Below are 14744 nucleotides of genomic sequence, written 5' to 3'. Positions count from 1 at the left end.
CTGCCATTTCCTATTAGAAAATTTTTAAACTTCAGGTTATTGTAGAAAATTCTCTTTAAAAAGGTAAATGCAGGAAACACCTCATTTAAGAAACTGAACGGGACATTCAAATTATATGCCTACATTCTAATTTAATTTAATAGAAGCCATTGCTACACTGTATTAAGTGACGTGTTACAAGAACTTAAGTTTTTGTTTTTTCCCTGACGGGACCTTAACTGAAAACCCTAGTGGCCAATCTCTATACCCTGACTTTGAGAATCGCCTCGCTTTACTTTCTGTCAGCCCTTCTGAAAGTGTGCCACCAAAAAAGAAGGAAAAATATCATTTTAAACATTTTGCCAAATTGGTGAATTGGTTAAAAAATACTTTATGCTGAACAGCACAAATAAATGCCCAAATCACTCTGCCTTTGATATATATATATAAAAAACCCATACATTAACAGGGACTAGTAAAAGACATCTGTTATGTAGAATTTTTTGTTAACAAGATTTATTGAAACCAGATCACTACAGCTCTGTTACTCTGGGCCATCTGCTGGGATCTGGAAATACCTTTGTTACAGAGGACCGGATGTACTGATGCTAATCATTAAGACAGGGTTCTACCAGCACAAGATTTATTAGGACCTGTAAGCAAACAGCACCTGAGAAAGGCTGATAGTAAGGCAATTCCGTGTGAAGATTGCTTACCTGTGCAGCAGGCCTGTCGTGTGCACGAGAGGCAATGGAGGGGCCTACATCTGCAGACTCTATTCCAAGTCAGCACAGTGACCAGAGAAGAAGAAGGAAAATTGTGATTGAGTACTTAGGGGTCAGTGTATGTGACATCTGTACAAAGTTAAATGCTCGTCCAAGTCGCTTCTCAGCACCAGTAGTCAGTAAAAAAAAACCTTACTGTATCTCTGATCTGTCCACCTGCAGGTTTCTAATGCTATTCCTTAAAAAGAAAGAAAATGCTTTTAGAAATAGAGCAATGCATTACTCAGTCAATAGAAATGAATAGCAGTCCTTCATTAACAAAGGAAATTGCCTTTAACCTCCATTTCAGAAGAGGAGATGGAGTATTTATTTGTGCTGAAAAATCCCTTTTCTCTTTCACATACTGCATGTTCTTGGTACTCTGGGATAGCAGTTATAAGCAAACAAGCAAATATAACCCTTCCCCAAGAAGACAAAACCAGACCTTTTAATATTTTATCTTCTGTAAACCATTGGACCATGTAATCTGGAAAGTTAAATGAAATTTCTGTGACCAAAAGACACCCTCTTGATTTTTTTTTTATTTTTGTTTGAAATGTGTTCTGCCTTTTTAAAGAGTGTTTGTGAATTAATGTGAACGAAACTTTGTTTACTGGTATCTGAAAATTCCAGGTTTGTAGGCCTTTTATATCAAACTAGATGATGTCATTGAGGCAGTCGAAGGTTCAAGGAAGAATTTTAGAAGAGCAACAGGAAAAGCAGAGAGCTAGTTTTCTTCTAAAGACTCTAGTAACATAAACGTTTGTATAGATTGCTATCTTTAAAAAAGATGCCAACATTCTTTTCTTGCCCAGCTAACAGACAGCATGAAAGAAAGTTGCTTAATCTAAAGCAGCCGTCTATAAATCACCGTCTATAAGTCCGGGTCTACTGGTGTCATTACTTTGCACTTTTACATAAGTGGTTTTACTACTACAGCTCAAAGCAAGCTCGGTTTTAAATCATTACTGTAGGCCATTTGATCATTTGGGGTATATTTTCCTACAGTTTTTAAAGTAGCCTCTTGAAAGAAAACAGCTGACACTAAGTACATAGATTCATTTGCTGAGACTTTTAGATACCAGTAATTAGTGAAAAATAGTTTGTGTTTGTAATCAACATTTGGAATACAACTTGCATAACCTCATAATATCTTGAATACCAAACCTGCAAATTTCCCTATTGTAAACTTCCTAGAAAAAAATTAATTAAGCTTGAAACACATGTATCAGCCCAAAGAAGAGTTTTTGTGGGAAGAGTTTAAATTTATATAATTCTCATACATTATTTTACCAAAAACAGAAGAAAAGGGTGTGTGATGTTTTCTAGTGACTTCACGACTTTGGGGGAGAAGCTGCTGGACCCTGTCAAGGCAGCCAGACCTTTTGAAAGGAACAGAATAGATGGAAATTTGAAACAAAATGTTCAGTGGAAAAGTTACAAATTGTGACAGAAAGTTTTCTTTTGTGCACAAAAGTCTATTTTACTGAGATTATCAAGTGTGTAATTCACATTTTTCAAGTATAGAAAAGTATTCAGATAGGGTCTTTTGCACGATAATATTCTTCAAATACCATGGGATTTTAGGCATAAAATAAGGAGGAAATGTTTTATTATGATAAATTGCCTTTCTTGTTAAGAATTTAATATCAAATTTTGATGGCTATGATACTATGACAGTTTTTCAGAGTTAAGATTCACAATCTGAAGGGTGAAGTTGTAGAAAATTAGTTGCTTCGTCTTGTCTATTTGAGTAAAATTATTATCTTAAATTATAGATATATAAAATTTTTTAACATGTTTTGAATTTTACAAGTATAAAACTATGTTAGAAATTCAAAAACTTTTCATAAAAATTCACAAAACCCTAAGAAACCAAACTTACTGATCAAAGAGGAAATATTTCCTTAAATAAGTTAGTAATTAGCATCAGAAATAAAGGCTCATAGTTCATCAATATGTTTGTAATTTTTGCCCTCTATGATTGGTAAATTAGTGTGGCATATGTATCCATAAAACATGCCCATAATCTAGAAAAATTCCCTATGCTAGAAAAATCTCAGGGCCCCAGCTGCTTCCTTTTGTCTGCAAATGGTCACACAGTGGCAGGAGAGGCGTCCCGATAGCATCCCTAGCCACCAGCTTCGGGAGCCCACACTATACACCTGAAAGACAATATGTCTCCGGAGAGAGGCAGGCGTTCTCATTTTTTTTTGCTAAAATCTGAACTTTTTCTAGGTTCACAAAAGAAGAAGATAGGGAAAGGAAAGGAGAGAAAATACTTGCGTGTGGCTTTTAAAAATCAAGGAAGAAAAAAATCTGTTTGTTTTTTATTAACCTTAGGAATCTGTCTCAGCGTTTTCTACATCCATTGTGCCATTGAATAAGCAATCCAGGTCCACAGTGCATCTCTGAAACTAGAATCCCAATGTTTTTGAATTCAGAAATTCGGAGGATTTAGACAGGAAAGTCAATTTTGCTTTTCCCTGCCCCCCCCTCTCCCCCCCCCGCCCCCCCCCCCCCGGCAGGGGCTGGGCAGCACTGTCTGCTGCCCCCGTTACTGCTCCTGCACCAGCACAGATGTACCACCACATGGGAGAGAGGAAGGTCAAGGGTCATCCTGCGGGACAGGTTAGGTTGCCACCAAGGGGGTTGTTTGTTTCTTAGCGCTTTGCAGATTTTGGAGCTGTGGATAGCGAGGAACTGTAATACTCTTTTTTACTTAGGAAATACCTCTCCCTGGAGAACTTTACCCTCATGATATGCACAGAAAATATGAAGGCGTTAGTGTGACACTAGCACAATATTACCGTTTCTGAGTTTCAGGTTAGTCCTTCGTGTCACACTGGTATAACTTTCAGGGTCGCCTGCTCTCTTTATTGTGTCAGTTCTGGTGCACACATCCACAAACACTCGTTTCAGAGAGGATTCTTCCACGCTGAGTGTATCCCCAGTGCCCCAGGTTTATCCTGCCAATTATGAAATCTCATTGGATCTGAAGGGAATCTTCTGAACAGCATTTCCTCGTCCTTTGTAGGAAAACAAACACATTGTGGATTTTGCAATCCTCCTATCAAATTTAACTTTTTTATTTCTTCACTTTATGATGGCTCAGTGAAATTTGTTGTTGCTCTTATTTGTGGTAAATTCCTATTTGATGTATTGATAGAAATCTTAGTGTTATCTGCTGTAGATCATGGGAACTCTGTGTGTTTTATGAGCAGTGCAGGCAGTAGAAAAGATGCAGCATCAACCCCCTCTATCAAAGACACCGAGACCACATTTTTGCTGGCAGCATTAATAACTACCCAGATGTTTGGGATAAAATCTGGTTAATATTAAAAATAAGAAGACTTTGGTTTTATTCCCAGTTTAGCAAACGACTGTCTCAGAGCCCTTTTTCCTTTCTTTAAGAAGTGATCACTGTTTAGGGTGTTTTATAAGTTGGCATTTATCAGGTGCACTGAACTCTGGGGAGGTGGCTGGATGGGGGACCCTGAGAGAGGAAGCTGGGAGCTTTCAGCACATTTGTTAGGATTTAGCTCCTCATGTCTCTGGAGATAGAGTGACCAGTCTTCCGCTGGGGCAGCTTTCTGTACTGCGGCCACAGAGTTTGGCCAGCTCCCTGACAGGACTGGCCACCTCTCAGTTACTCCAGATGTTTACAGACAGCAGAAAGGCAAATAGAACATTTCTACATCGATGTCCTTGGGGAAGGTTTAAGGGCCATGGATCCCTTCCAGAACGTAATGGATTTGGACGGGCTTCATGCCTTAGTGATTTCTTGCTGTATTTGTCTGTGTAACCTCACCCTGGGGGAAAGCTTGAGAGCCCACTGCAAGCTCCAGTGAGGAAGTCAAACCTGGGCCTGTCATCAGGGAAATTTGTTTGCCAACAAACTAGTGTTTGGTGGTAAGACAATCCCTTCTTCCTTCAACTCCTTCCTTCCCCAAATAAACTGTAGACGTGATGAGAGTGAGTAAAGCCAAGCTCAAACTTCAGCTTCATTGCCTTTCTCACAGTTTCATCCAATAAAAAGTTCATCCCTAAAAAGTGCCTTTTGATAGACATTTAAGGCGCCATGCTAGGCACTGATGAATCAGTGACTCCACTCCCCTTTCTCAGGGACCCTATTATAGCTAAATAGGGGAGAGAAGATCCAGAAATTCATCCTTGTGGGCTCTCAAGTGTTTGGTGAACTGAATATTTGCTCTAACTATGCCTTAGCAGCATATGAATAAAGATTCCAAACCCTGCTTGGGAATTGAATTTTCCTGACCCCGGAGCTTACCTGTTTGAAACCTCCAGTGGCTGACATTGTCTACTGGATCAATTTGAATTCTATCAGCCCGACAGTGCAGGACCTCAAAATTTTGTGCCTAATCTTCTTTTTATTTAGCTTCATTGCCTTTTATATACTATCCACTCTAATTGATCCCTTCGGTTCAGATTACATGGCCTCCATGCTCTGCTGTGTTCCATTGAGGAGATCCAGGACAGACCTCCCCTTTTCTCCTTGCAGACCCTACTCCAAAGCCTATTCCTACACCAGAGTCCATGGGGGCTCCTTCTTTCTTCTGAACTTTTAAATTTTGTTTGAATCTACATGATGAAACACTGCTCATATTGTCAGTTACCTTGTCATTCCTTCCTCTGGCCTCCCACACTAAATTATGAGCCCCTTTTAGCTGAGTTTTTGGGGTTTTTTTGTGGGGGTTTTTTTGTGGAGTTTTTTTGTTCCCCGACCATACCTTCCACATAGCAGGGGCTCCAGAAATGCCTCCAGCTTGTTGGTTATTAATTGACAAATTCTTGCCTTCCCACTTAGATGAAAATAGTTCCAGTACTTGGATGTATTGACTCAATAACAAGTTCAACTTTTCCTTCTGGGTGGTTGTTCAAAGCCAGAATTTACAAACACCCACTACCACTGTTTCTTAGTCCACCTGAAAAATGCCCTTTCTGGGAACAGCTGTAATGTCACCACCCACCACACATGTGTTTCTTTGTCACCACATACATGAACTGAAAGTATTGGAATGGTTTTGCCCAGTGCCACTTGGTATCGGAAGGGCAACTGCTGTTCCATTGCTGTGGGCAGCATTCCCAGCTGGGTGGGGACTCGGGAGGACACGTCCTCCAATTAGCCATCCGACTATTGGAGGGGGGGAGGTGGTGTTGTCCATATGCCTCAGGAGCTCCTGTCTATGACTGTAGTGTTCCTTCCTTCGTATTTCCTTATTGAGCTGCTAGCTCACCGCTTGTTAGATGTTACTGCCCAAGGTCCCTGTGGCCAGTGTTTGCCTTGTTTGGGGTGAGCAGCATGGAATCTGCTAGACTGTGGTCCAAGGCAGGATGCCACAGGGTGAGCGTCATGGACTCTGAGGGGCCTTGGTGGGCCGGTATAGGGAAACACCCTTTAAACAGAACCTCCCCCAGTGGATACCACTAGTTGCCTCTGGAGGTAGAGAGTGGGCGCAAACACCCAGAAATCTGTCCAGAGGGGAACCGAGCATTTGAAGTGCGCTGGTTACACAAGGAGCGGTTAATGTGTCATCTGTACCTGAGAACACGCAAGTCTGTGGGAAAAAGAGTTTCTGGGGCCTGACCTCCTCCTCTGGTATAGTAGACTATACCAGATAGTCTACTTCACACTTCCAGAGTAATTTCCATTTCTAAGTTATTTGTCATCTTCCAGAAAGCAGGTTCCAACGTGTAGTCAATCCTAGCAAAGAAAATTGGCATGTGTGTTAGTGAAGGAGTAACTCTCTGGGGAAAAGCCACCAGGTGGCCTCTCCTCGGAGCCCCAGGAGCCCGTGGCAGCGCCCCAAACCAGGCAGGCACACTGGTGACCCTTCTCCCAGGTTCGGGCTACTCAGGGCCTCGGTCTGTGTGCAAGGTTTGAGAAGGAACCACAGCCACGTGTGAGCTCTGGGCTCTGCATGTTGAGTGTGCTTTTCCTCTCTAGTAAGTTAGTAAGTAAATAAGTAAATACATATAAGGAAAGCACTCCTTCCTCCCACCACTTTTCATTAAAGGGGAACCTATGCGAGGTCTCACCGTGAGGCCTGGTGCATGGTCGAGGGAGGGTGAGTGAGTTTCTTGGCATTCCCTCTGTCTCCGCCCTGTCTTGCAGCAATGAGGTGGTGAGGAGCGACTTGAAGAAGCTGCCAGCACTTCCCACCCAAGCCCTGAAGGAGCACCCTTCCCTGGCCTACTGGTAAGCCGTTTCTCTCCCAGGGGTCTTCTCCAGGAGCGAGCCCTTCTGGGGTGTGTGAGGCTCCAGACCAGAGCCCCCTCCCGGCCATGCAGGGTCACCCCAGACCCCAATTGTATATTAAGTGGCTGGGGTCTCCATGAAACCCGGTTCTGCATTTATTTGAATGACGCAGTATGTGTGACACTCTCCTTTTCCCATTTTCTTTCATTTTTAAAAAAGAAAATCCTCTAGAGTTTCCCGTTGAAAGCTTCCCTCCTTGGAGATCCTTTCATGTGCTGCTCGGGTTTCCTTGTGGAATCCCCTCTTTGATGGCAGGATGTGCGGGGGCTTGAGTTGGGGGAGGGCTGCAGGGATTTTTCTTCACAGAAGAGCAAGGTTGATTCTTTCATTTCCCCACAATGTTTCATGTCTCCTGTGTTAGCTGCCATGAAACATTAAACCATAGTTCATCTGTCAGGCCTGAAACTATTGATTCCGAGTGAGTCGGGTGTCTGAAAGGTGCCCAGATTGGGGGTTGGGTCACAGTGGAGTGGGGCTTGCATTCCTGGGTCCTGTGCTGAATTCTGCTGGGCGCACGGACCCTGACCCTGTCCCTAGGAAAGCACAGTGCAGCTTCCCCGTATTCCTTCTGACTCCTTACCAAAGAGCATCGGAACTGCTTTTATAAAACACAATTTAAAATCCCAGAACAAGTCGATCCTGATAAACTATAACGTGACTCTTACAAACACTTCTGTGATGTGCTTTGTAAAGTTTACAGATTCCTCACAGTTCATCTTATCTCGTGCTTTTCCAGTCCCACGGGGGCTTGAAGGGATTCCTGGGCCAGGGTGGGGCGATCTGACGCACAGGGCACAACAGGAGTAAAAGCCAGTACAAGTCATTTCTCCCCGCGAGGCCCGGGATGGGCAGCTGGGCAGGAACTGAGAGAGCTATGTGGGCTGGCACCCTGATTTCATCCCTCTGAATGCTTTCATTGCCATTCTTCCTTTGATAACTAGTGGCTTTATATCGTTTCAAAGATGGAATCTGTTGCATGTGTCAGCTCCCGGACTTCCAGCCTGGCCATCTGCACCTGTGAACCCCAGCAGATGGCATCCCGTCCCCGTGTTCCTGGAACACTAATGCCCTCTCCCCAGTTCCGTAGGCCCCTGGGCCTTATCTGCTCCCTGCCCCCCCTCCCCCCGCCAAGCTGTTTCTTTTCAGGAAACCAGTGGTGAAGGAGCTAGAGACATAAGGGTTTAACAATGCGAACGGAACTGCTGGCAGGGACTAATGTTAGTGGGTTGTTTGGGAATCAGAGTTGCTTGTAGCCTAATCCATTTCTCAGATAGCTCCTCATTCATTTGTTTCCAAACATTTTTTATACCCCATGCTTATTTCAGAGTTATGAACTCCTCTCTCCCCTCTAACACACTTCTCTCCCCGACCCTTCTGTGTCTCTGTCTCTATCTCTGACACACAGACTCCTTTCTTCCTGTTCACAGGTTCTCTTTGGTCAGTAGGACATCTTCCTCTCCATCCACATCTGTAACTGTCTTTTGAGAACACCCCTCCGTTTCTGTGGCCATGCCAGCACCTCCCCCATCCCTGTTTAGACTCACAGACACCTGGCCACCATCTCAGTGCACCTGAGGATGCAGGACCGGGGAGGGACATGCCCTCAGGCTTCACAGCCCAGGTGATAAACAAATAAGCCAGTAGCATGGGCCATCCTGATGATGAATTGTTTAAAAACACCAACTAACAAATGGGCCTTCACCATATTTCATTATCGTCGGCTGGTTGTGGTTGGCTTTAACATTCCAGCCTACCTATTTCGATTTTTAAAAAGCAGAGACACCAGGAAAGGGATAAATGCTGATCATGCTTCTAATAGATGTAGACTGGAGACAGAGCCAGCCTCCCAAGCTTATTAGACGTTTTCCCACTCTGCCTCAGCGTCACCCCTTATCTGCAGGCTTAACCATGACCCTTTGTAAAAGCTGGAGAAGGCCTTCATTCACACTTCACATCACAGTCTTCATCAAGTTGCCCATAGTTAAAATTGCCTGGTCATTCCAAAATGAAGGATGTGCATTTGCTGTTCTTCGGGGCTCTCCTGCTCTCCCTGGCCTTTGCAGATGCAATGGACAAGCTTGGGCCAAAATAAACCATAGGGAACTCCATCCCACTCGTGAGCGGAAGCATCGCCACCCGGTGAGCAGAGCTGTGGGTCTAGAACCTCGGCCAAGTCCCTGCATCGAGGGGAGCTCCAGTTACTCCACTGCCTCGATTCCCCACCTGGGAAATGGGATGAACCATACCAGCCTAATGTGACTGTACTTGAAGGAGAAAGTAAACTGTTACATAAGGCAATTTAGAAAGTAGTGAGAGGTATATCATAACACTAAGTAACAGAGCAGTAATGTTTCTGCTAGTTTTCCCCATGCCTTTAACAAACTGGGACTTCTCACTCCACGTGATTCCCCTTCCAGGGAGGCATCTGGAGCATAAAGTTATATGCTGAGGGTGACAGAACCAGTCAGGGTCAGGTCCCTGACCCGGATTCTTTCCAGTGCCTAGTTTGTGAATGCTAGCCCACCACATGTTGGGGTCCAGCCCCAGCGGGTCCAGGGGTCCCCAAAGGTGTGGACGGAGTCGGCGAAGAGGGAATGACACGGAGGCACCTGATTTGCCTTTGCATCACCCGTGTGTCTCCTGGACCCCTCCTCTGCAGAGGTGCTTTAACTTAGTGACATGACCCAGCCCAGGGCCAGGGCACAGCCAGCTCCAGTCACTTGTCTTTTTTCTATATGAACTGCCTTGTCCTCCAAATAGTGTCTTGCTATTCTGTTTACTCTGGCTGATAATTATTCCCTTGAGTCCCTAGCACCAGTCTGGGGTAGTTGGGATACTGCAAAGCCCTTGGTCCATCTGTAACTTCCGGAGGAGGGGCCAGAGCAGGGCGGGAGGCAGGATATGTTCCTGGTCAGCTGTATGGCACGTGGGACCACAGTGTTTCAATTGGGGCAAAAGGAATGGGGAAGGTGAAGAGGGAGAAGGGAGAAACTGTGGCCTCACAGATGGTCTCAGACAGCAGGAGAGACAGGGTGAGCGAGGTGACAGGTGAGGGTCCTGCAGCTGTCAGGCACGTTGAGAACCCATGGTCAGGCATTCAGGCAGTGTTTCTGGCTCAGTGGTGTTTTCCCTGAGCCTCGATTGTGTTCAGAGCTGCAGCACTCTATGGATTTTCATCTCTTCAGCTCAGCCAGGTCCTCTCTCTCAGAGCTAAGAGGGAAATAGGCTCATATATACACTGACTTGCTTGACCCCGGATCTAGAAGTTGACCCCACAAAATTCCAGATCATGTGGTAGGAAACGTGCCAATGCAGCGTGGATTCAATGGGCAGGTGGGGAGGAATCTGAACAGGCAACCCTGGGACGTCCTGACCCACCTCTGCATGTCTGTTGAGGCTGGTGTCTACCCAAAGAGGATGCTTCTAGAGAATTCTGTCAGAAGAGGGTTTTGTCACACTCCATGCAGAACCTTCATGGTGTGTGGGCGCTGAGGAGAAATAGGCTGCATCTTCCCTTTGAGGACAGAAGGTGCCCAGATGCCACAGAAACAGCTCTCCAGCTAGAGGAAGGGCCCTTAGAGGATCCGACCCCAGTTCCTGGTATATATGAAGGCGCTTTCTTGTGAAGAGTCATACTACTTTACATGCACCAAATTTCAGAACACTAGAGTGAAGAGATATTCATAAAGATTAAAATAGTAAGTGGAAGGTAAATAAATTACCCCTAAGTAGAATGTAAGGAACATATAGGACAGTGATGGCAAACCTTTTGAGCTCGGCATGTCAGCATTTTGAAAAACCCTAACTTAACTCTGGTGCCGTGTCACATATAGAAATTTTTTGATATTTGCAACCATAGTAAAACAAAGACTTATATTTTTGATATTTATTTTATATATTTAAATGCCATTTAACAAAAGAAAAATCAACCAAAAAAATGAGTTTGCGTGTCATCTCTGACACGCGTGTCATAGGTTCGCCATCACTGATATAGGACATGTTACCCCCTGAAATGGTCTAGCTGGAGAAGAAGAGGTGAAAAAGGCTGCAGATCAGTTCTGGGATAAGTTAATAGTAGATAATAAAGATCCACCACTGAGGTCTTGAAGGTCCATCCCTAGGATCTGAGTCCGTCATAAGGTTCCAGGCCATATGCCAGGTCACAAGGCCTAGGCTTTTGGACCTGACTCCTTACTTAGCAGGTGGAATGTGCCTCCCCTGAGACTCCCAAGCTTATCTCTGTGCTTCCAAAGGCAACAGTGGGAGCAGCCACAGCTCCCACCTGGCTGGGCCCAGAGACACTTATCAGAGAGGCCCCTCCAGCCCTCCACCCTGTCAAAGAAGTGTTTGGCTAGCCATTAGCACCCAAGGCAAGAACTGATCTCTTCTTGTTTGGGAATTAAGAGTTCAGAAGATAAAAAGGGCGTTCTGAGCCTTTCATCATGGCCTCATGCTTTGTGTTAACTAGGCCCTAATTCCAAAACTTTCCTCTCCTCCATGGAAGCCCCCCACCCTGACATCTGATGCAGGGGAGGTAGGTGTGGATGTTCTGGTGAGGTTCTGGTGTTCTGCCCTCCCCCGGCCAGTCGATCCTCTTCCCATCCCCTGTCCCCTGCCCTTTCCAACTGAGATGCCTGCTCCCCACTTCTTCCTCTTCTCTCATGGAATCATGTCTTGCAAGGAACTGACCCAAAACCTGAGCTCTAATCTTAATTCTGTGACGATAAGTCCAAGATAAAGACAGTGAGAATCCTCTGAGGGGAAAATGGACTTTTTAAATCAGTTTGGAAATGCCACTTCAGGACAAATCCTTTTTCCAGGAGTTGTTGGCTCCTTGGAGCTTCTCAGGAGTTTCTGGGGCTCAGAAGAAGCATCTCCACCCGGCAGGTGCTCAGCTGTTGACTTAGTGTGATAACAGAACCCTTTTCTTGTACTTGCAGTGAGGACCGAGTGATTGAGCACTACAAGAAACTGAATGGCCAGACCAGAGGTCAAGCTATTGTGAAGTAAGTGCCCCCCCGTGCTCCTGAGATCGTGTTATGTCAGGGTGTTCAGTTCTTCTCAGAAAGCCATATCTCCGGGGTTGGGGGCAGGGGGGTGATTCAAGTTAATTTCCAAGTAAATAATCACTCCAAGAACTTTATCATGCACACACACACACACACACACAAATATGTACATGATAGTTCTGCCAAATAACCACCCCATGTGTGTGTGTTGTCTTCCCAGCTACATGAGCATCGTGGAGTCTCTCCCAACCTACGGGGTTCACTATTATGCAGTGAAGGTAAGTAAATTCATTTGATGATGGTTGTTAAGCCTGTCATAAATTTTAAAAAAGAATCTCATTTTTAAAAAAAAGTTTCTTGAAGATTTTTGGGGGCATGGAGGTTGGGGAGGATTTGGTCAGGAAGATTGCAGCTTCAGAGGGATTAGAGCAACCTTTCCCTAGGCTAGTAGGACTGGATTCGGTTACTCTCCAACACTCAGCTTTGCTTTTGAAAAGTGGGTATGACAGATCCCTACCTCCTTTCATTCTCAGAAGGACCCTGGAAGATCAGGGTCTCAGAGCCTCTCAGTAGGAAGATTCCATCGAAATACATGGAACTGTAGAGAACAGAAACTTTGAGCTGAATCAACAGTGTTTTTCTTGGTGGTCAAATGCCACACAGGCAACTTGAGAGGTGGACTGGATTGTCAGCTGACAAATGGAATGAAGGACTAAGAAGACAGGATCTGTCTCCTTCAATATTGTGATGGCAAGTCCAATGTGACATGGACCCCATTCTAAATTCTCTTTAACTTTATTCATAATATCCCATATTGGGATCCCTTCTTTGAAATAATAGATAATGATGTACCCATGTGTCCTTTTCTATGATGAGAAAGCATAATTTCCCTTCCTTACTTTACCCCAACATGAAAAGTTTAATAAGTCATTGCCTCCAGGCCAAAAAAGAGCAGGAAACACTTCTGAATTCAAGATACTTTCACCAGACAACCTGAGATTCTCTTGCTCTTCTACCAGTTTCTTTTCTCTTGTTTCTGCCCAACTGTATTTTTAATTTCTGTAGACTAGAACATGCGCCATGTTTTATTCATCTGTGTCACCTGTGCAGTTTTCACACTTTGCATGTCCTTGGTATGCATTTAATTGCCTGTATCATCCAGTAAACTGCAGGCATTTGATGGCAAACACTGTGTTGCATTTGGTTATATATTCTTGGAACCCAGTGTAGTGCCTGGCACATGGATTTACTGAGTGTTTATTGAAAATTGAATTGAGTAGTTGGATGTATACATTTCCATCATGGAAACAAGTATTGGAACACTCTTTGTGGAGCCCAGTTCTGAGGCATATGCAGGGACTCTAATCCCACCCAGTAGCTCAGCTCAGGATCTCTTAAAGCCTGAAATGGTTACATTCTTCCTGATGCCCTACCATAGTTCTTCCTACCAATGGAAGCTCTTTTTTTTTTTAAATTCTCACCTGAGGATATGCCTCCATGGATTTCTAGAAAGAATAAAGGGGGGAGAGAGGAGGGAGAGAGAGGGACATCGACCCGTTGCCTCCCACACCCTGGGGGATCACCCAACTGGGGATCAAACCCACAATCTAGGTATGTGCCCCAACCAGGAATTGAACCTGTGACCTTCTGGTGTACAGGGCAATGCTCCAGCCAGCTCATCCCCCCAGCCAGGGCCCAGCAAAAGCTCTTAATCCCTCTTCATCTCATTCACAGAACTCATAGAACCATCACAACCATCTCTTCCCTTCTCAAGCCTAAACTGTAGCATGTCATGAGGAATGTGATGTAATCTTTTGCGCTATCTCTGATCCCAAAAGAGAAAGATGAATTCTCTAAGGAGATTACCCCGTGTAAGGCCGTGCCCCGGAATGTGGCCATTGAAGTCAGTGGGCAATTGGGTTTTACAAGAAAAGAGGCTCGGAATGCACTGTGCTGGCTAAGCCCATTTCCACTTTGTTACCACAAAGGAAACATGAGGATCCAACAATAGTTCCTGACATTACAAGAAGCATCTCACAGAAAGCACACTGTCTTTCTCTTTTGTGGAAATAGTCTTTGGGGATAGGTAGCCAGGGGGCTGCTTTCAAGAATGGGAACCAGGAACTCAGGAATTCCTGGACCACATTCTCTGTTTGTTCTTAGTTTGATCTCATCTCCATCTCTTATAATTGAAATAGAGATTAAAAATTTTGTTTCTCTAACTACCCCCACAAAAATCTTCTAGCTATTGAAAGACTATAGAGATGCAATGTTAATGAAGAAGATGTATTGAAATGGATAGATTGGAAGTCTTTGAGATAAGGCTTCACCTATTCTTTTACTTGCTTATTACACCCATGTTCCATTTCTTCATCAGCCCTGGAGCTTGACAAAAAGGTGGCCTCTGATATCTATGATTTCTGCCTTCCAATAAAACTTCAGAAATGTGCTCGCTCCTTTGCAGTGTTAGAAACCAGCAGTAGGCCTTCTGACTTTCAGAGTGCCAAGTGCACGTGTGGGTTTGGATTTTGGAATCTCTAGGCGTAAGCAAATGCTCTCCTGCTTTCTTGGAAAACAAACAGGAATCCAACAAGCCTAAACCACCGTAGCAAGACCCCCTGTTTGGTGGCCTCGCAGATGCCATATCCTGTGGTGTGGCGACAACCCCTACCTATTCAACCTAGCATTGCCACAGCATTGGGTCTCTTTGAT

At 44.5% G+C, this 14744-nt stretch overlaps 1 protein-coding gene across 1 annotated transcript in view; it reads left to right on the top strand.

Moving 5' to 3' along the window:
* The window catches only part of FRMD4A (FERM domain containing 4A), a 227838-nt gene that overhangs the window by 115752 nt on the left and 97342 nt on the right, over positions 1 to 14744 (top strand). The window contains 3 exon segments of the mRNA XM_023762528.1: positions 6880 to 6963; positions 11964 to 12029; positions 12253 to 12310. Of these exon segments, the coding sequence (XP_023618296.1) occupies positions 6880 to 6963; positions 11964 to 12029; positions 12253 to 12310 (208 nt within the window).

The sequence above is a fragment of the Myotis lucifugus genome, unplaced genomic scaffold (assembly GCF_000147115.1).
Source record: "Myotis lucifugus unplaced genomic scaffold, Myoluc2.0 scaffold_249, whole genome shotgun sequence".
Classification (NCBI taxonomy): domain Eukaryota; kingdom Metazoa; phylum Chordata; class Mammalia; order Chiroptera; family Vespertilionidae; genus Myotis; species Myotis lucifugus.
This window is presented reverse-complemented; position numbering and strand designations above follow the sequence as displayed.